The sequence below is a fragment of the Hemitrygon akajei genome, chromosome 2 (assembly GCF_048418815.1).
Source record: "Hemitrygon akajei chromosome 2, sHemAka1.3, whole genome shotgun sequence".
Classification (NCBI taxonomy): Eukaryota; Metazoa; Chordata; class Chondrichthyes; order Myliobatiformes; family Dasyatidae; genus Hemitrygon; species Hemitrygon akajei.
The window spans coordinates 60,110,822-60,131,142 of NC_133125.1; the positions used below are offsets into that span (position 1 = coordinate 60,110,822).

Below are 20,321 nucleotides of genomic sequence, written 5' to 3' on the forward strand. Positions count from 1 at the left end.
TTCTTACAACATTCCCACTATCCTCCTCCCTCACCTGCCTATCACCCACCTTCACCTAGACCTACCTATCACACGCCAGCCCTTGCTCTATCTCTTCCCCCACCTTTTTATGTTGGATATCTCCCCTCTTTCTTTCCAGTCCTGCTGAAGTTTCTCAATCTGAAATGTTGACTGTCCATTTCCCTCTACAGATGCTGAGTTGTTCCAGCATTTTGTGTGTTGCCCTTGATCATAACACTCTGCCATCTATCATTATGCCAATTTTGAACCCAAGTTGCTTTGGATCCCATGGATCCCTTTCAGATCGATGTACCAAGGTGGACTTTGTCAAAGGCCTTGCGCTATCTCTGTTGACATACTGTATCTAGCTATCTCCTCAAACAATTTAGTCAAATTGGTCAAACAGAATGTCCCTTTAACAAACCCATACTGATTATCCTTGATTAATCTGTGCATTTCTAATTGCAGATAAAACCTAAACCTTGGAATTTTGACTATCACTGATATTAGAATCAATGACATAACTATCTGGCTTATCCCTGCTGCCGGACTTGAATAAAGGTGCATTAGCCATCTCCACTTGTGGCCACTGAAGATGTGAAAATTCTGTCAGAGACTCTGTAATCTTTTCCTTTATTTCCATAGCCACATCTCATTAAGCCTAGAGAATTTATCACCTTTAAGTTTGCCATGACATGTAATACCTCCCTCATTTTGATACTAATTCCTTCTGGAATTCCAGTGACTCCTTCCTGAATTATCCAACAATAATGACCTTCTACACAGTGACTACACGAGATATACTGTCCCAACAGCTCCATACACAGATTTCCCCTTTTGCCCCTAATGAGCCCTTGTTACTCTCTGCCCTTATAACATTTGGCACACTTGTATTTTGTGCCCTTTCTTTAAATATCCCTCTTCCATGCTCCTCTATGGCTTCTCCTGTCTTCAGTTCTCTGGACCTGCCATTGTCTACAGAGATCTAGGAGCGAAGAAATGTTTAGTCCTTGGATTCCTAATGCCACATTAACAGCAGAGCTACCGCAGAAGAATGAAAGGTGTATGACTGGTTTGGGTGGGGGTGATTGGTGTGGGTGCAATAAAAAGCTTGGAATTGATAAAGAGCCAACCCATAAATTCCTAAAGTGCAATTTCTGAAAGAATTGAGTTACCGAGATACAAAACATCTCAAATATTATTCCTTGTTGAGGTTCAGATAAGAAGAAAATCTCTCTGAGTTGTTTTGTTTCAGGCTCTACATGCCCACAAGTGTGTGAGTGCTAATCAGTCAGTGTTTTTGAAATAAGTCATCACTGCACCCAGATGCACACTATGGTATCCTAACTGTGAAAAGGAACAACCCTGCTATCGAAGACTTAAGTGATTAAAAGTATATTTGAAAAGTTTATCAAAATACTGAGATACTATTTCAAAAATAACCCTATAGACTAGTTAATTACTTTAATTTAACTTTAAGCTGGTCAAAAATAAATAAGAAATTGTGTATTGGATTTAATATAATTTTTTTTTAAACCAAACATTCAGGGTAACTCCTAACCATTAGTGCATACTTTTCCCTTATCTAAAGGGAAAATTTAAAAAGAGTCCGAGTAAGTAAGTAACAGCCTTCTGTAAAAACTGGATCAATTCATATGAGTCACTGAATTGTTGAGGTAATCCACCAAGGTGAGAGGTATGCAACTTTCACCTCGGCAGTCTGTAGGCTGATCATTCCACTGTTGGGTGTATGCTGCAAATGATTGTGAGAGTGGTCAACCACCACATTATTTTCCAGCGGAAGAGGATACATTTGAAACATGATACAACTCTATCCATAGACTTTAGAACACATTTCCTCCTGCTGCCTCAGACTAAATTTTTGAAAAATAAGCATGTAAATGATACATATTGTTAAATGTTGAGCAGCCCATGCAACACAGTACTACTAGTAAGTGGATTATGCCAGGGACAGGCAGGATCCAAGGGAAGTCTGGTCCTTCCACACTGCCAGACCCTGTTCAATTGTCTGACTACAGCTGATCATGGAACAGAAAATAACAAAAACACATTCTCTTTTACTAGCCAGCATTAGTAGTCAGTCATGGGCTGAAATTTTACAGCAATGAACATCTAGGTTTAAACAGCAATACGCAGGGGGCCAGCATCAGTTTTGGAAAAGCCCATGGAGCAAAAATATTCGATTAAGCAGAAGGCCCAAGGTTGTGTGTACAATTCAGCATGTATGATACTTAAATGTGCACAAAAGCAATTCCCCTGAAAGCTGGAGGAGAAAATTAGCTGGGCTGGGGAATTGTGAGGAATGGTTAGTAGGAAAAGTGGAGGGGCTCAGGAAAAGAATGGGGAAGAGGATAAGGGTGAGAAGCCATTGGTCAGGATACAGCTTCAGCTGATGTTCAGTTGTGGGAGGAGAGTATGGTGGAAACCCTACTGGACAGCTGGAGAGGTAGTTTGAGTTGGCAGAAAGGAGATGGTCAGGGTGGCATCAGTAATTGATGTATAGAAGGTAAGACTTGGGAAAGGAGTAGTTGGATAGCTCAGAGCGGTAATAAACCCCTGTCTCTTTCAACAAATGTCAATGGTGCTTGGTTGGTTTATTTCAGTGAGGAAGGTCCCAGAATTGTTTTAGGAAAGTGATGTCAATCTACACGCTGCCCGACATTTGAGATCAACTTGCGCTCAGCATGCAAGTGATGAACAGAGTTTTTTGATACCAGAGACATGAGGCGCATGTGTCAGGGAATTCAGAGGATCACAGACTACAAGTCCACCCTGTGAGTCAGTGACCAGGATGCTTCACTCCCTGAGAGGCTGAATGATGTGCAGAAGGAAGTGCTGGCAAGGAGGGCACCTCTCCTCCCCCCCCCAGGGGAGCAGACACTCAGTCTGGCTGAAGCTAAGGTGAGGAAAACCCTGGCCAGAGTCACCCCATGCAAAGCTGTGGGGCCCAACAATATACCAGGTCAGGTTCTAAAAGACTGCACAGCCCAGCCCAGCTGTTGGAGAAGCTGACAGATATTTATTCAACATCTCTCTGGAACAATCCATTGTCCCTTTGGTTTTCAAGGTGGCAACCATCATTGCAATGCCAAAGAAGGTGGCAGGAACTTGCCTAAAAGACGATCAACTGTGGTACTAACATCAACCATTATGAAATGCTTTGAGCATCTGGTCATGGGTCACATTAAAGCCCTTCTCCCGGCTACATTTGATCCTTTCCTGTTTGCTTACCACTCAAATCGATCCACTGATGATGCAATAACTGCTGCCCTCCACTGTGCCCTGTTCCACCTGGAAAATAAGGTGTCATATGCCAGACTGCTGTTTATAGACTTCAGTTCGGCATTCAACACCATCATACCCAGAAACTGGTGGGGAGGCTGTCCTCACTGCGTCTCAACACCCCCCTCTGCAACTGGATACTAGACTTGATAGCAGCAAGGCCACAGTCAGCCCATGTGGGCAGCAATGTCTCTCATCCCATTATGTTGAGCACTGGCGCCTCCCCCAAGGCTGTGTGCTCAGCCCTCTGCTGTTCAACTGTTGACGCATGACTGTGTCACAAGATCCAGCTCAAACCGTGTCATCAAGTTTGCAGATGACACAACAGAGGTGCCTTACCAAAAATGATGATGAGGTGATGTATAGAGAGGAAGTGAAGCGGCTGGTGGATTTGTTGAGAACCACCACCTAAACCTGAACATGGTGAAGACAAAGGAAATCATTGTGGACTTCAGGAAGGTGCAGCCAAACCATTCCCCTCTGCGAACACATGGCTCCACTGTAGAGAGAGTGAACTGCACCAAGTTCCTAGGAGTTTTCATCACGGATGACCTCACCTCCTACTGAACAAGAAGGCACAACAGCGCCTCCACTTCCTAAGAAAATTGAGAAAAGTAAGGCTCCCCACCACCCCCCATCTTAACAATCTTTCACAGGAGCACCATTGAGAGCATCCAGGCATGCTGCATCTCCATCTGGTATGGGAGCAGTCGAGCATCGGACCTAAAGCCCCTTCAAAGGACTGTGAGAACAGCTGAGAGGATCATAGGTGTGTCTCTACCATCCATCAGTGACATTTATCAGGAGTGCTGTGTATGCAGGGCCATTAGCATTATTAATGTTCCCACCCACCCATCCAGCATCCTCTTTGACTTTCTACCATCAGACAGGAGACTACGATGCATAAAAGAAAGAATGGTCAGGATGAGAAACCAGTTTTTTCCCCCAGGCTGTTAGGCTCCGGAACTTCCTGCTGCATCGTATTTGAAGTGTCATTGGTTAATCTGTTCTGTAACTTACATTTTTTAATATTAATGCACTTCAGTTTGTTATTTATTTGTGATTCATCTGTAGAATTTATCCTTGCCTTCATAAACTATCATGTGTTATATGTACTACTGTGCTCTACACCCTGGTTCGGAGAAATGTTGTCTTGTTTCTATATACATTATATGGTTATATACATTATATAGTTAAATGATAATAAACTTGACTTGTACATGGAGGATCCAAAGCAAAAATCCATTAAACACATAAAACACCACTGGCACATTAAGTACTTAATTGGGGTTGGCAACTGAATTTTGATAAAACTTGTCATGTTGTGCACGGAAATATTAGTCTTCAGAATAAAATATTCAGGCTCATAACTTTTGCAGAAGCCATTTTGACACCAACAATAAAATGAAAAGCAGCTTTATCGCTTCTGCTCTAATTTCCTGCTTCAAAAAATTACCACAGTAAAGAAAAAAATTAACTTCTGAAGTAAAAGAAAATATTCATGAAAAGGGCACACTTTCAACGTCTTCCTTCCTCTCTTATGTTGACTGGCCAGCTGTTTGTAACAGCACTTTCCATTCTTAAAATTAAGTCGGTAAAACCCTCTGTAAGCTCTCAGTACAATCACAATGCTGTTTCACTCCCAGCTACTCTGGAATTTAGTGAAAATTCTGATCTGTCTATGCTCATTCTCCCAACATTAGATGCTGTTACAGAATTAAATCAGTTTTCTTCCAAATCTTTCCTGGTCCATTTCTCTTTCAAACACATTTATGCAAAGACTGTCTGTGTGACATTCTTCTGTCATACAGTTAATAGTCTTGGACACATCACAGCAAAGGACCACAAAACCGGGAATCATTTCAGTTTAGGCAGGCTGAAGGAGTTTGCGTGGAGGGAAACTATCACGGGGCATAGTATCTTGAGGAACCCACACCATAGAGCTTCCTTATTTTTGAAGTCAGATGCAGAAGTATATCCCAGGATTGGCTTTTGGAATTAAACACAATCAAGGACAAGTTTCAGAACTGCCTCGATGTGCAGTTGAAGAGTCATGGCCGTCAGGGTTATGGATCTAGTGCTGAAAGATGGGCTCTGCTAGGTCAGTTGTTTTAGCTGAATGGCTTCCTTCCCTGTCATGGTATCTTGTTGTGGTTTTTATTGCACTACATTCGATCAGGAGTAACAGCAATTACATTCTCCTTTACACTTGTGTACTGGAAATGGCATTAAACAATCTTAAATTTTGCAAATATTCTGTTTTCAACCATATTCAAAGTTATAACTGCCATAATGCTTGTTGCCTATGTTACTGCCTCCTTACTGCTCCACTCATTGACCCCACCATGTCCCAGACACCACATTGCTGGTGCTCACTATACTCCAACAATAGTCGTCACTAAATGGAAAATGCTGGAAGTACTCAAGAGGTCAGACAGCATTTGTGGATAGCTGATGTTTCTGATTAAGAACTTGAAACATTGGCTCTGTATTTCTCCTCAAAGTCTGTTTGACTGTAGAGGATTGTCAATGTTATCTATCCTACTTTAAATCTCCAGCATCAGCAGTTTTGATTTTTAACAACTTCCAATACATTTTAAAAGCATCTGAGTCTCTCTCTGATGGCCGAGTAGTGGTTCTGTCTCAGTCCTGCTCACCTGATGTGGAACATATAGTGGTCAAGTGTTGTCCAATTTACCTGAAGGGGGGTTTCTGCCATCATCCTGATAGCAGTGTACATTCCACCCCTGACCAACATCAGGCACTGGAGGAACTGAGCACTGTGATCAGCAGTCACAAAACAGCACACCCTGATGCCTTCCCTGTAATTGTGGGGGGATTTCAACCAGGCCAGCTTGAAGTCTCTGATCAACTACCACCAACATGTCACTTGGAGAACCAGAGGAGCCAACCCACTTGACCATTGTCACACCACCATCAAGAATGCTTACAATGCCATCCCATGCAACACTTTGAAAAGTCCAGTCACCTAGCCATACTTCTACTTCTGGCATACAGGTGTACGGTGTATTGGCCTTCATCAATCGTGGAATTGAATTCAGGAGCCAAGAGGTAATGTTGCAGCTATATAGGATCCTGGTCAGGCCCCACTTGGAGTACTGTGCTCAGTTCTGGTTGCCTCACTACAGGAAGGATGTGGAAGCCATAGAAAGGGTGCTGAGGAGATTTACACAGATGTTGCCTGGATTGGGAAGCATGCCTTATGAGAATAGGTTGAGTGAACTCAGCCTTTTCTCCTTGGAGCGACGGAGGATGAGAGGTGACCTGATAGAGGTGTATAAGATGATGAGAGGCACTGATCATATGGATAGTCAGAGGCTTTTTTCCCGGGGCTGAAATGGTTGCCACAAGAGGACACAGGCTTAAGGTGCTGGGGAGTAGGTACAGAGGAGATGTCAGGGTAAGTTTTTTTTTAAAAATAATGCAGAGAGTGATGAGTGTGTGGAATGGGCTGCCGGCAACGGTGGTGGAGGCAGATACGATAGGGTCTTTTAAAAGACTTTTAGATAGGTACATGGAGCTTAGTAAAATAAGAGGGCTATGGGTAATCTAGTAATTTCTAAGGTAGGGACCTGTTCAGCACAACTTTGTGGGCCAAAGGGCCTGTATTGTGCTGTAGGTTTTCTATGTTCTATTAAAGACTGCAGCACCAGTTACAAAGGTAAAATCAAGGGAGACGGAGAAATGCTTACAAAACTGCTTTGAATTGGTGGACTGGCCAATATTCAGGGACCTGTGTGGATGAGTGTATGCCTTCAAGAACATACCGGACACACAGTACCAAAACCAAAAGCCATGGATAAACCAGGAGATTTGCAGTCTGCTGAAGGCGAGATCTGTGGCATTCAAGACCACTGATCCAGAAAGATACAGGAAGTCTAAGTATGACCTACTTTGAGAGCAAAAACCAATTCTGATTGAAGGCAGAGACGGAATTAGATGAACGACTGCTCTGGCAGGGTTTGCAGGGCGTTATTTCCTACAAGGTGAAATCTAACAATATGAATAGAATGATGCTTCACTTGCAGATGAGCTCAATGCCATTTATGCATGCCTGGAAATAGAGAATAAAACTGCACCAGTGTGAATCCCTGCAGCATCTGGCGATCCTGTGATCTCTGTTTCGAAGGCTGATGTCAGGACACCTTGTAAGGTATCAGGCCTCAATGGTGTACTTAGTAGGGCACTGACTGTGGTCTCATCAGGAGACCATAGTTGGTGCCGATCAGAAATAACATCTCCTCGTTGCTGACAATCAACACCAGCGCACTTCAAGGATGCATGCTTAGCCCACTGTTCTACTTTCTCTACCCTCATGACTGTGTGGCTATGCACAGCTCAAGCACCATCTATAAATTTGCCGGTGACACTACTGTTAGCAGAATTGCAGGTGGGTACAGGAGGCCCAAAGGAGGAAGATAGATCATCTAGCTGAGTGGTGTTGCAACAACCTTGCACTTATTGTTAGTAAGACCAAGGAACTGATTGTGGACTTCAGGAAGGGGAAGTCGAGGGAACACACACCAGTCCTCATTGAGGGATCAGCAGTGGAAAGGGTGAGCAGTTTCAAGTTCCTGGTTGTCAACAGTCTGAAGAGCTATCCTGAGTCATTTGGAGATTTGGTAGGTCAACAATGACTGTAACAAATTTCTACAAATATACTGTGGAGAGCATTCTAATGGGTTGCATCACCATCTGGCATGGAGGGGCCACTGCACAGGATTGCAGAAAGTTGTAAACGCAGCCAGTTCCATCATGGGTACTAGCCTTCCCAGCGTTAAGATAGGATCTCTTCAAAAGGCGATGCCTCATAAAGGCAGCATCCATCATTCAGGAACCCTATCACTCGAGACAAACCCGCTTCTCCAGGCTACCATCAAGGAGGTGGTATAGGAGCATGAGGACACACCCAGCGTTTTATGAACAGCTTCTTCCCCTCCACCATTAGATTCCTGCATGAGCAAATAAACCCAATTACACTAGTTCACTATTACTTTTCCCTGTCATTTTGCACTGCTTCATTAATATTGTGTGTATATATATATATATATATATATACACACACACACACATATAATATATATATATCACTCCTTATTGTAATTTAGTGTTTTTTTAACTATGTGTTGCACTGTACTGCTGCCACAAATAAACACATTTTGTGACATACACTAGTGATATTAAACCTGGTTCTGAGGCTAACAACCAAGCAATTCAGCATGATTTAAAATGCACTTTTTTAAAAAAAAGCTAGCTTTTCACACCCTCCTCATGGGGAAACAAACACTTTACTCTGCCTTGTCATGTTATTTTCCTATCCACTCTGATAAATGCAACTTAACAGCATCAATTTTTGTGGGAATTTCCTCAGGATAATGCCAAAGTGCCTGTATCCAACTAGAGATGGAAGATACGGCATGAATGACAATTAAAGAAGCTTACAAAGCATTGTGTATGTACCAGTTCATTGAAAACACTCTCTAAAACTTACACAGAGACAGTTGTCAACTCAGGAGATACAGGGATGTACAATATTCCCATCAATACTTTACCCACATATGAAACTGTGACACACCTGTACCCACCAGTGTTCCTGGTCAGAACAACTCTGTAACCCAGAGCTATACAAAAGGTCCTGTGCCCACCAGGACTGCATCCCAGTGATATACAAACCATCCTATCTTAACACAGGGAATTCCGTGTAAGAATTTCATTTCTTGACAAACAGCATACTGTACCTCACTTACATAAAGTGCATTTTCATATAGCTGCCATATTTAATGAGATGAGCACCTTCTCTCTGAGCCTTAATACTTCCTCAGCTCCATTAACAGATTGAAACTGAAACCACTCTGACCTCACAATCTACCTCATTATGGCTTTCTGAACTGAACTGCTCTCTTTAACTGTAACACTTTATTCACATTTTTAAATTACTTTCCCTTATGCTACCTTACTGCACTGTTGTAATGAAATGATCTGTACAAATAAAGTTTTTCTCTGTACCTTGGTACATGTGACAATAAGCCAATTTACTCATGCTCCTATTTAACTGTGTTCTGTTTTCAGGACGAAGTCGGTTTGCCCCTGCTGTCATTTTTGCAGTTTTACTATACTCATATGAAACAAAACCACTGAAAGTAGTATATGAAAGCATTGATTAGGAAATGAGTCACTCAGCTGATTGCAGTTAATGAAGTCAAATCTGAGTCCAATGTTTATAGCAACTAACCGTAAACAGCTCTACCATAGTGACTGAGCTGAACTTCAGTGCACCACTTTCAACATTGTGCACACGATTCAGGGTGCACAAAGTCTCAAGTCTCTTTTGAAAACAAAATACAGAGCTGATCAAACACAATTTTGCTTCAGATTCATGCTAGAATCAATGCATTATGTCCTACAAACTAACTCTCAAAGTGTATATTAAATCAAGGATTAAAATGCATGATTCATCTGTGAAGTATATACTTCACCAACATGTCATATTTATTATTCATCTCAAAAGCCTTGGAGAAAGTTGTGGCGAGCTGCAATCTTGAACCACTGCAGTCATTTTCATAAAGGTATTCCCAAATTGACTAGGAAACAAAATAAAACTGCACATGCTGGAAATTAAAATATGGCACAGGTTAAAATTAAATCTGAATGGATTTAGCCAGTCAAGGCAACGTCTGTGGAGACAGACAACACGTGAGACTGCCATTGCTGGAATCTAGAGAAACAAACAGTCTACAGGGTCCTGATAAAAGAGTTCAATCCAAAACAGCAACAGTTCCTTTCCTCCCACAGATGCTGTTCAACATGTTAAATTCCTCCAGCAAATTGTCTGTGAAGGAAGAGTGCTCTAAAAATGAACTACAAACTCTAGCAACCTTCATTCTTGCTGGGCTGTAGGTTCTGTGCCAAGGCCTGCAAGTGTGATTTTATTGGGTTATGCTTGGAATGGGGAGGGAATGCTTACTCCATTCTCCATGTGCAAATCATTAGAGAGCCGTGTTGAAGCCCAGGTGAGGTGCAAGCAGGAGGAGGTATGAGGATATAAGACATAAAGTCATCATCATTTTTGATAACTTCACTTCTGGCCATTACCTAAGCATTAGCTGCAAGAATAATGGCCAGCATATCTTTTTGAAGATGATTGGAGCATACCTTTCCCCTTTCCGTGTATGCTACCTTTTTGTGCCATGAACAGTAATCAAAGAGTCATCAGGCTCTCTTGGAGAACTGTTGGAAATGTGAGATAGCTGCAAGATATGTGCCTGACAATTTGTAGCAATATGCTTGAAATGATGTAGTAGAGAATATTATTGATGAAGAACATTGATAGGTAAGTTATGAAGGTATGCAAAATCAATAGTCGGAAAGATCTTCAACCTGAAACATTTATTCTTGTTTCTCTTTCCACATACAGTATGCTGTCTGATCTACTGAGTTTTCAGCATTTTCTATTTTTATTTCAGAATTCCAGCATCTGCAATGTTCTCATTAACATTTTTCTTTCATTATTGGGAATAATACAAGAATTTCTGTGCAATAGCATAATAGGAATAATTTTACCACATTCATCAAAGCACTCCACTAACAAAAGAACTGGAATGTATTTCTGTAAATCTAACAAAGTGCTTCACAATGACTGAAATAATGAAACATTGACCTTGTTAATCTAGAAAATACAACAGGTAATTTGCACACACACAAATTTTCTCTTGTTTGTGACTGGATTTCCAGCATCTGCAGATTTTCTCTTGTTTGTGACTGGATTTCCAGCATCTGCAGATTTTCTCTTGTTTGTGATTGGATTTCCAGCATCTGCAGATTTTCACTCACTTCTGATTGGATTTCCAGCATCACCAGATTTTCACTCACTTCTGATTGGATTTCCAGCATCACCAGATTTTCACTCACTTCTGATTGGATTTCCAGCATCTGCAGATTTTCACTCACTTCTGATTGGATTTCCAGCATCTGCAGATTTTCTCTCATTTGTGATTGGATTTCCAGCATCTGCAGATTTTCACTCACTTCTGATTGGATTTCCAGCATCAGCAGATTTTCTCTTGCTTGTGATTGGATTTCCAGCATCTGCAGATTTTCTCTTGGTTGTGATTGGATTTCCAACATCTGTAGATTTCCTCTTGTTTGTAATTTGCACACAATTAGCTCCCAAAAGCTAGCTTGAAAAATCATCTTGAAAAAGGTAATTACTGTACAGGGTTATTCTTCAAAGGAGTGTCATAGACGTTTATATTCACCTACTAGGCAGACAGGGCTCCGGTATAATATCCAAAACAGCACCTCTGACAGTGTTTCACTGGATTATCAGCGTCAACTGTTTAGTGACACAAAGCCTTCGTTTTCTCAAAGACAACTGGAGATGACTGCAAGTGTTGCTTTTGCCGTGTCCCTCTTACCAACAGTGAATTAAACAAAAAAATTATATTTGTGAGGTTTTATCTGTATAATAGTCATTTTCTTCACAAACTATAGAAACCGCAGTTCCCTACTGACTCTCTTGACGCATATGGCCAGTTTCTTAAATAAATTGACATCACTCTATCACATGTAAATTTAAATAGTAAATTTAAGAACAAAAGTGATAAACCACATCAATGTTCTCTCTAACTGTTTTACAGCTGCGCTGACCAACCATTGCTTGGAGCAGGAAATTTTTATACGACTTCAAATGATGCAGCACTTAATTTCTTTTGTAATATGAATTCTATGAATATTGAGAATGAAAATGGAAAATTCACATACTTTTGATGTTATTTATTAATTGAAGGGTATAATGAAATACAGTGCAATGAAGGCAATCTTTCACGTTTCATAAACATTTTCATATTTGTCTTTATTCTAGCTGCGTGGCAACAAAGGCTATGTGCACAGGAGCTTTTAAGTTATTGTGTGGCTGCGCACCCGTGCAGATTAGAGGCAACAGTGAACCACACCCTGAATCAGCCAGCATTCGGAACACAATCACAAGTCAATGCTGTGCCACTGCAAAGGCACTAAATCTGCAGTCAGCCTGAAATACATTTGGATTAACTCTATTGAACACATTCTATGCACAAAAAGATGATGAAACTTATTTTTGCATGTTATGTGCTGAATGCCAACATTACCTGTAAAATAAATGAAGGGCAGCAATTGAGTTCCACACACCTTGTTACCTTGCAATATAGACAAATGAAATTACAATCAAAATCTATACCCATCAGTGGTTTCCATGTCATTTTGCTCCTTTGACATCCTAGCCAAAGCTTTAGGTATTTTTCCCAATTAAAATGAGGTTTGCATGCCCACTGTCTCAATCCCATTCCCAGCACCAAAGAATAACCAATTTAGACACCATAAGACTATAAAAGAGCAGAATTAGACCATTTAGCCAACAAGTCTGCCACACCATAAAATCATAGCTTTTTTCTCCCTTCAACATCATTCTTCCAACTTCTTCCTGTAACCCTTAATTCCCTTATCAATCAAGAACCTATCAATTTTTGCCTTAATGGCTTGGCCCCCACAGCCCTGTGTGGCAATAAATTCCACAGATCCACTACTCTCTCACTGAAAATCTTCCTCCTCATCTCAGTCCTAAAGTGGCATCAATTTATTCTGAATCTGTGCCATCAAATCCTGAACTTTCCTATTAATGGAAACATTCTCTCCACATCCACTCCATCTCAGCTTTTCAGTATTCGATAAGTTTCAATGGAATCTATCCACCGACCTGCACCCACCCCCCCAACAAAATTCCATCAGGTATGGGCCCAGAGGCCATTAAATGTTCCTCATGTTCAACATTTCATTGTCTGGATCACTCTGGACAGGGTCAGCATATCTTTCCTTAGAAATGGGGCCCAAAATTACTCACAATATTCCAAATGCAGTCTGACCAATGCCTTATAAACCTCAGCCATACATCCTCTCAATATGAATGCTAACATTGTATTTGGCTTCCTTACTACCAACTCAACTTATTAATTAACCCTTAAGGGGATCCTGAACCAAGATTCACAAGTCCCTTTGAACTTCCCATTTTTGAATTCTCTCCCCATTTAGAAAACAGTCTATTATTTGGCCAATTCTTTGCCTACTCTCCCAACCAGTCCAATTCTTTCTCCAGACTCCCTAACTCTGCAACACTGCTATCCCTCCATCTATCTTGGAATCCTCTGCAAACTTGGCCACTATTTTATCAGTTCTTCTGTCCAGATCATGAATATATAAAGTGAAAAGCAGTGGTCCCAACACAGATTCCTGTGGAACTCCACTAGTCACCGCAGTCAGTCTGATAAGGCCCCTGCCTTCTGCTAATATTCTATTCATACTAGTACCTTGCTCTAACAATGTGTACTCTTGTTTAGAAGCCTCATGTGTAGCAGCTTGTCAAAGGTGTTCTGAAAATACAAGTATGTAATATCGCTGACTTGCCTTTAATTAACCTGCTTGTTAATCCTGCTTGTTAAACCTGCTCAAATAATTCTAACAGATCTGTTGGGTGTGATCTCTCCATAGCGAAACTGTGATGACTTTGCCTCATTTCATCATATACTTCCAAGCACAACAAAATTTCATCCTTAATAATGGATTCTTACTAACCACTAAGCTCAGGCTGAACAACCTATAATTTCCTGCATTTTGCCTCCCTCCCTTCTTAAACAGGGATATTATATTCCCAATTTTTCAGTTCCCTGAGATCCTCCGGCACTATAGCAATTCTTAAAAGATCACCACTAATGCCTCCACAACCTCTTCAGCCATCTCTTTCATAATTTGGGCTGTAGTCCATCTGGTCCAGGTGATTTATTCATCTTCAGGTCTCTCAGTTTTCCCAACACTTTCTCCTTACAAATGGCCTCTACATTCACCTTTGCCCCTGACTCTTGAACTTCTGGCATTTTGGTAAAAAAATGAAATAAAATTATTGAGACAATACACTTATAACACTTGTAATGCCCTGGTTAAGATTTTTACGGCTAATGCTGTAGGGTATTTCATTTAGTAGCTTTCTGTAGAAGCAGTATATCCTGATAGCATGTTTGAGTTTCCAGTAAAGGGGCTTTGATGTTCAATTAGGAAAGTTGACTCAGCCAATCAGGATGGTGGAATTGGGAGAAGGTTCAAGAGAAGGCTGGGCAGAGAGAGATTTGTGACAAACACTGGTGGGGTTCGTGGTCTTTTTGGCAGGAATTGGAGAGAGAAGGAGATCGGGAGAGACAGCCATAGGATTCCACCCGACAGGAAAATGCAAGATGGGAAGATCTACTGGTGACTGGTAATGAGAATTCAGCGCTGTGAGTAACGGTCATATCCAGCTTTTGGACAATACAAGCTCCAACAATGTACAGATTTAGACTGGCTTAATGGACCCTTTGATTTATTTTTCCTTTTTTCTTTTCCTCTTAATAACCATTTGATAAACTTTCTTTACAATTGTATGCGGTGTACAATCTGTTGTTTCTTGCCGATGGATAATTATGTTTGGGCAGTATTTACACAGCCTTCACTCATACTGGGGTTCCATTAATCAAAACATCTGGACTTTCGTGTTTGGTTGGACCCAAATCATACCAACCCTAGATGTATATCGATTATGAAAGGTGGCCTTCTCACCACTGAGTCCAGTGGCTCTTAGCAGAGTTAGTTAATAAGTCAATTTCCATACGAGCCCAGTGAGGGGGTACACTTAAAAAAGATTGATGAGAGGAAGGGCATCCTTCTCAGGTGGGAGATTTTGTTTATAGGATCTAAAATCTCCAAAGCTTTATAAAAATGGTTTGCATTTCAAAATGATACAGTTCTCGGTGTGTTGTCTATGTCTTATCACAGATCAATCATATAGACATTCATCTGAAGCACCCAACCACCAAAACCACTGAACAACTGAGAATTTTATAATAGCTGAAATCCTTAAAGGAAAGAATAAATATGGTTTGTAAGCTACAAGTTCACTCAAGCTCTTTGGTCACAAATACAGGATCCTCTCACCTTGATTTGCTCTAAAGTGAACAAATGGATGCAGTAAAGAGTGGGGGATAGAATGGATATGAGAAACCATGTAAAACACAATCAAAGGTTGGGGGTGGGAGTGGGCGATACTTTTCAATTTATGACTACAAAGAAAGAAGAAAACAACTGTGCAGAGATAAATCGTAATGATTGGGATGGGGAAACATTGCAGAAATCATGTTTACAACTTTGTCACAGTCTCTCAAGTATAGAATACACCAATTGTTATAACTTAATTTGTAATCTCAACTGTTGGTTTCATATTCCAAGTTTTCAAATTTACTTTAAAACATAATGGAATTAAAATTACCTATCAATAAACTGATTGAGAATGACAATATCACCAGGCTGTATTTCTTCTTGCAATGAACCACAAGCTGTTGTGGCAATAATATGGGTACATCCTTCATTCTTTAATGCCCAGATGTTTGCTCGGTAGTTGACATTTGACGGCATAATGGAATGTCTCCTCCCATGTCTATTTCATAAAAGAAAGTTAATTATAGGACATACTAATAACTCTTTCTAATCAAAAGAGCAGAAAAAATTGCTGTATAAATCTTAGGACAAAACAGCTAAATTAAATGGCATATTACAATAACCCACCACTGCCTCCCCCACAGCTGGAATGTATATCAGCTGCAGGATGATTATTAGTAATTTTACAAGTTTTATTTGAAACAACACCCCATATCTAGAAAGACAATAGCAGGAGTCACATCAGGGTTCTGTCAACTCCAAATTATGCACCATCTCAACCTGGAGCGATGCTACATATTTTTCATTATCACTGGGTCAAAAGTTTCTATTCATCTATACCTGGAATAGTGATCTACTTCAGTATAAAAGTAAAAATGGCTCCAGCCGGCAATTAAACAAGTGACTCTGAGACACGAGAGCCTTGTCCACAAAACAACCGAGGCAATGCAGCTCGCTCACCATCAGTCTCACCAATGAACCAGTGAACCAGACTCACCTCTTCCTGTCGATCCCAGGGACCTCTCAAGTCCGATTCACCCCTCCTCTGATTGGTCTGCCCTTTTACCAACATTTCTTCCATGGCTTGGCTCAATACACCTGCTCTAAGAATAAACTTTCATCCTGACTCCTTACTCCTCTGTGTAGTGACAGAATACTGAATTCCACTCTATAGATTACTGAGACAACCCAGCATGATCTGACCTCAGGAACTGGTAATTATTTTTGACACACAGACTTGGGCTCCGGGTATCACACTGGGTAGTCAGGTTCTGCTGTGGAGTATCTTTGCCATCAGATGACATTGGTTTGAACAAAGTCGTTCACTACTGCACCCTCAAGAGAAATTGTGGATGGGGAATAATTGCTGGCCTTCCCAGAAACACAAGAAATGTGAAAAATTACTGGTCTCTTAGCAAGGGAATATCTTACATTTCATTTCTTCTGTTTCATTTCTGGTCATAACATTTTAAGGGATTTAATTAATCTAAAATTATAGAACAACACTATACGGAAGGGATCATTTAGCCCACTGCACTTCCGTCAGCTCTTCTATCGAATTAACCCCTCTCTCTTGCAAAGTTTGAAATTATCACTGCATTCCATTAGAAAGAAAGGAAAAAAGAAGAAAATAAAGCAGAATTCCAGATGATATTGTTACACAAAAAATATCCTTGGGCAAGTGATTGCCAAATGTAATTTATTCTTTACTTCTTCAGATTATTCATTACAATATTTTGATACGATACACATATTGACAGACAGAAAGATAAATCACAATACTTTCAGCAAAAAAAAGTTAACTGTTGATTAAAGGAGACTGTAATAACCTGTTACACTTACCTTGCAAGGACAACACAATCAACCTTTTTGATCTTTCCCACTACCAGAACATCTGAAGGCTGTGTAAAAAGGAAACACAAAGCATTAGACAAGTAACCTACTAGCCAACCCTCAGCTATTAAGCGTTCATTTATACCAGTCAGGAATGTATATCTGAGATAAAATTAATGTCCAATATTAGAAATTTAGGAAGGTGGAGGAAAGATATGGTAAAATAAAGAATACAGAACCAATAATGCAATACATAATTATATCATCTTTGAATAGACTTTCTGCGTAAAGAAATTCAAATAAAAACTAATTATTTAAAATACAAGCCAAGTGGACATTCACAGAGCTTAGAAAAGTATTCTATGAGAGTAGCCACAATTTATTCCCAACCAACATTGCAAAATTATCAAGTCTTGTGTCACAACTACATATTATACATGAAGTGCTTTGGGATGAGGTTGTTGGAAGTGATATTTCATGCTCATATTTCCTTTCAGAGAATGAAGGGCCTAAAGCAAGAAAACAAACTGCTGGAGGAACTCAATGGATTGAGTAGCACCTGCAGACTCTTTTCTCTCTGATAGGTCTAAGACTTTATTTAGTGATTTTATAATTGAGAATAAATGTTCAATCTTAAATGTTTTCCTAGATTCTTTTTACAGAAATGAGATCAAGTTTTACCAGTACCTAAGTCTCACATATATCTTTGTTTAGGTTGCCAATGAGAGGTTGGATTATACAATAGGCCTTTGAAGTTTAGTGCTGCTATTAGGAGTGTGCAAGGTTTTGTGTGCAAATGACTGTGTGTTGCATATTTTCATAAGGGAAACTGCGTTGCCCAAGGTTTTAATGAAGTCATTAACAACTGTGCCATACTCATCCAGATTCCAAGATGAATCCCTGAATACAGTCCAGTCCACCAATACAAAGCAGTCCTGTAAGTGCTCCTGTGCTTCCCTTGTCCATACCTCTTGGTCCTCACTGCTGGTGCTGCAGTCTTCAGTCTCTGCCTATACTTGGGAGCAGAAGTATAACCAGGTTGTTCAGACTTCCCAAAGCTTGGGCATGGAATAGCATGGTAGGTATTCTTGTAACAGTGGTCCAGTGAGTTGTTTCCTTTGGCACTACAGGCGATTTGTTGATGGTAATTATTTAGTGACTTTTTCAAGCTGGCCTGGTTAAAATCCCCCCAAAATGATGGTGAGGGCATCAGGGTGTGCTGTTCCGTGTATGCTGATTACATTGCTCAGATCATCTAGAGCCTGCTTGGTGGAATGCATATTGCTACCAAAATGATTGCTGTAATCTCCCAGGTAAAATGGACGGCGCTTAATTGCAAGATATTCCAGGTCTGATGAGCAGAATTGGGACATTACTGATACAATTGTGCACCAAGAGGAGTTGATCATGAGGCATACATCTCCACCCCAGGTTTTGAGAGACTCAACGGTCCTATCCTGACAGCGTACAGTGAACCGGTCAATCTGAATTGCTGTGTCTAGTAAGGAAGGGGTTATCAGGATTCTGTGAAACAAAGGACACAAGCTGTCCTAATGTCCCTCTGATACTAGAGACTGTAGGTTTGCCAGCAGGATAATTGGGAGAGGAAGACAAAACCCCGTTTTCTTAAACACATCCGTATCAGTGAGTGACAGCCACATTTCCTTTCAGGAGTCCAATGAGAAGTACGGCCACAATCGGCATTTTTTGGGTCGGTTTTAAGTAGCTATTGTTTGCTTAATCACATTAAAACATCTTTGTTAACTGTACAAACCTTGGAAGCAGTTGTGATTCTCAGCTGTTTCCGGTTGAAATGGGAATATTTAATCGTATCCATCAAGTTGTGCTGCAACAAGATGCCTTCAAGGCGCCTCGGAAGTAGATTTTAGAATCCTAGCCACTGTAGTCAAACCTAAGAAGAGTACTGCCAGTCCAGTTAACCATGGACGTTTGCTTCATGATCATTTGAGAATGTGTCAAAATTATTATGTCAGTGCAACAGAATATTTATGTTGCAATCTTTCAGCCAATGCTTTGAATTTCTCCATCTCTGTATCCACGTGCATCTTATCTATCTGCAGGGCATATCCCCCACAGGTCGTATACAGTGGTCAATCAAGAGGGAGTAAACCTGACAGTCGTCATTGTTGACCTTGTACCCTATGAGGTTAAATGGTGCTGTCATAAATGAGCAAGGACATTGACAATTCTTTACACTAGTCTATTATAAAAATGCATAAAATGATTTAAGTACACAGGTCAGGTAGCATCGATGAAAAGAGAAAAAGAGTTAAAGTTTCAGGTCAAATCATTAATTCAGTCTCTCCACAGACAGGCTAGCTTTACCTGTCAAATGTTGCCACATTTTCTGAATTTATTTCAGATGTCAGCAGCATTTTGCTTTTCAATAATTGTTAACAAAAAGCATGCCTGGTTTTATGAGTGCAAGAACAGAATTCAAAAGCAAAGAATCTATGTTTACATTTACTAAATAGTTACCAGCACCTATCTGGTAAGCCTTGGCAAATTCTGGCTACCATACCCTGGAAAAAGGGCCAAGAACTTTAAGAGGATAAACAAATACCTGGAATGAGACCTCATTTATATGAAAAGTCAGTCTGATTGCTTTATAAAGAAAAAAGTTAGCCAGAGCTTAACTAGAGGTGAAGAAAACTATTAACAGTTCTGGTAGAGTAAATTGAAAGAGACTACTTTTAATAGATGGATGATAAATAACTGGAAGACAAGATAATTATCAAATTAATTGATAGCAGTGTACAAAATTAATATTATCAAGCTTCTCTACTTATTCCTTCACTCTCAAAGATACAAGTGCATATACCCTTTGACCTCTCTGCTCCTGCATCCCATTACAATTATTCTACTTAGATCATTGTCTCTCCTCATTCACGAGACTGTATAAGGAATTATACTATTCCTATACAAGGCAGACTATTCAGCCCCTTGTGACTGCTCCTCTAGTCAGTAAGATAATCACTGATCTTTTATCTCAGTGCCCCTTTCCTGTATTAAATTCACTTTGGAACTACAAAAACAGTAATTTAATTGAAGCATACAAATTTATATGGGTCTTGCCCTCTGGTTCTAGACACGTCAGCCAGGGCAAATGTCAACCCTGTCAAACCCAATAAGAATTTTGTATGCTTCAATGA

At 40.3% G+C, this 20,321-nt stretch overlaps 1 protein-coding gene across 1 annotated transcript in view; it reads right to left on the reverse strand.

Moving 5' to 3' along the window:
* Window positions 1–20,321, reverse strand: part of mtap (methylthioadenosine phosphorylase) — a 183,871-nt gene that overhangs the window by 98,686 nt on the left and 64,864 nt on the right. Inside the window, exons 3-4 of the mRNA XM_073072646.1 lie at window positions 17,158–17,216; window positions 15,647–15,814 (exon numbers count right to left, since the gene is read on the reverse strand). Coding sequence (XP_072928747.1) covers window positions 15,647–15,814; window positions 17,158–17,216 — 227 coding nt within the window. The remainder of the gene's footprint in view (window positions 1–15,646; window positions 15,815–17,157; window positions 17,217–20,321) is intronic.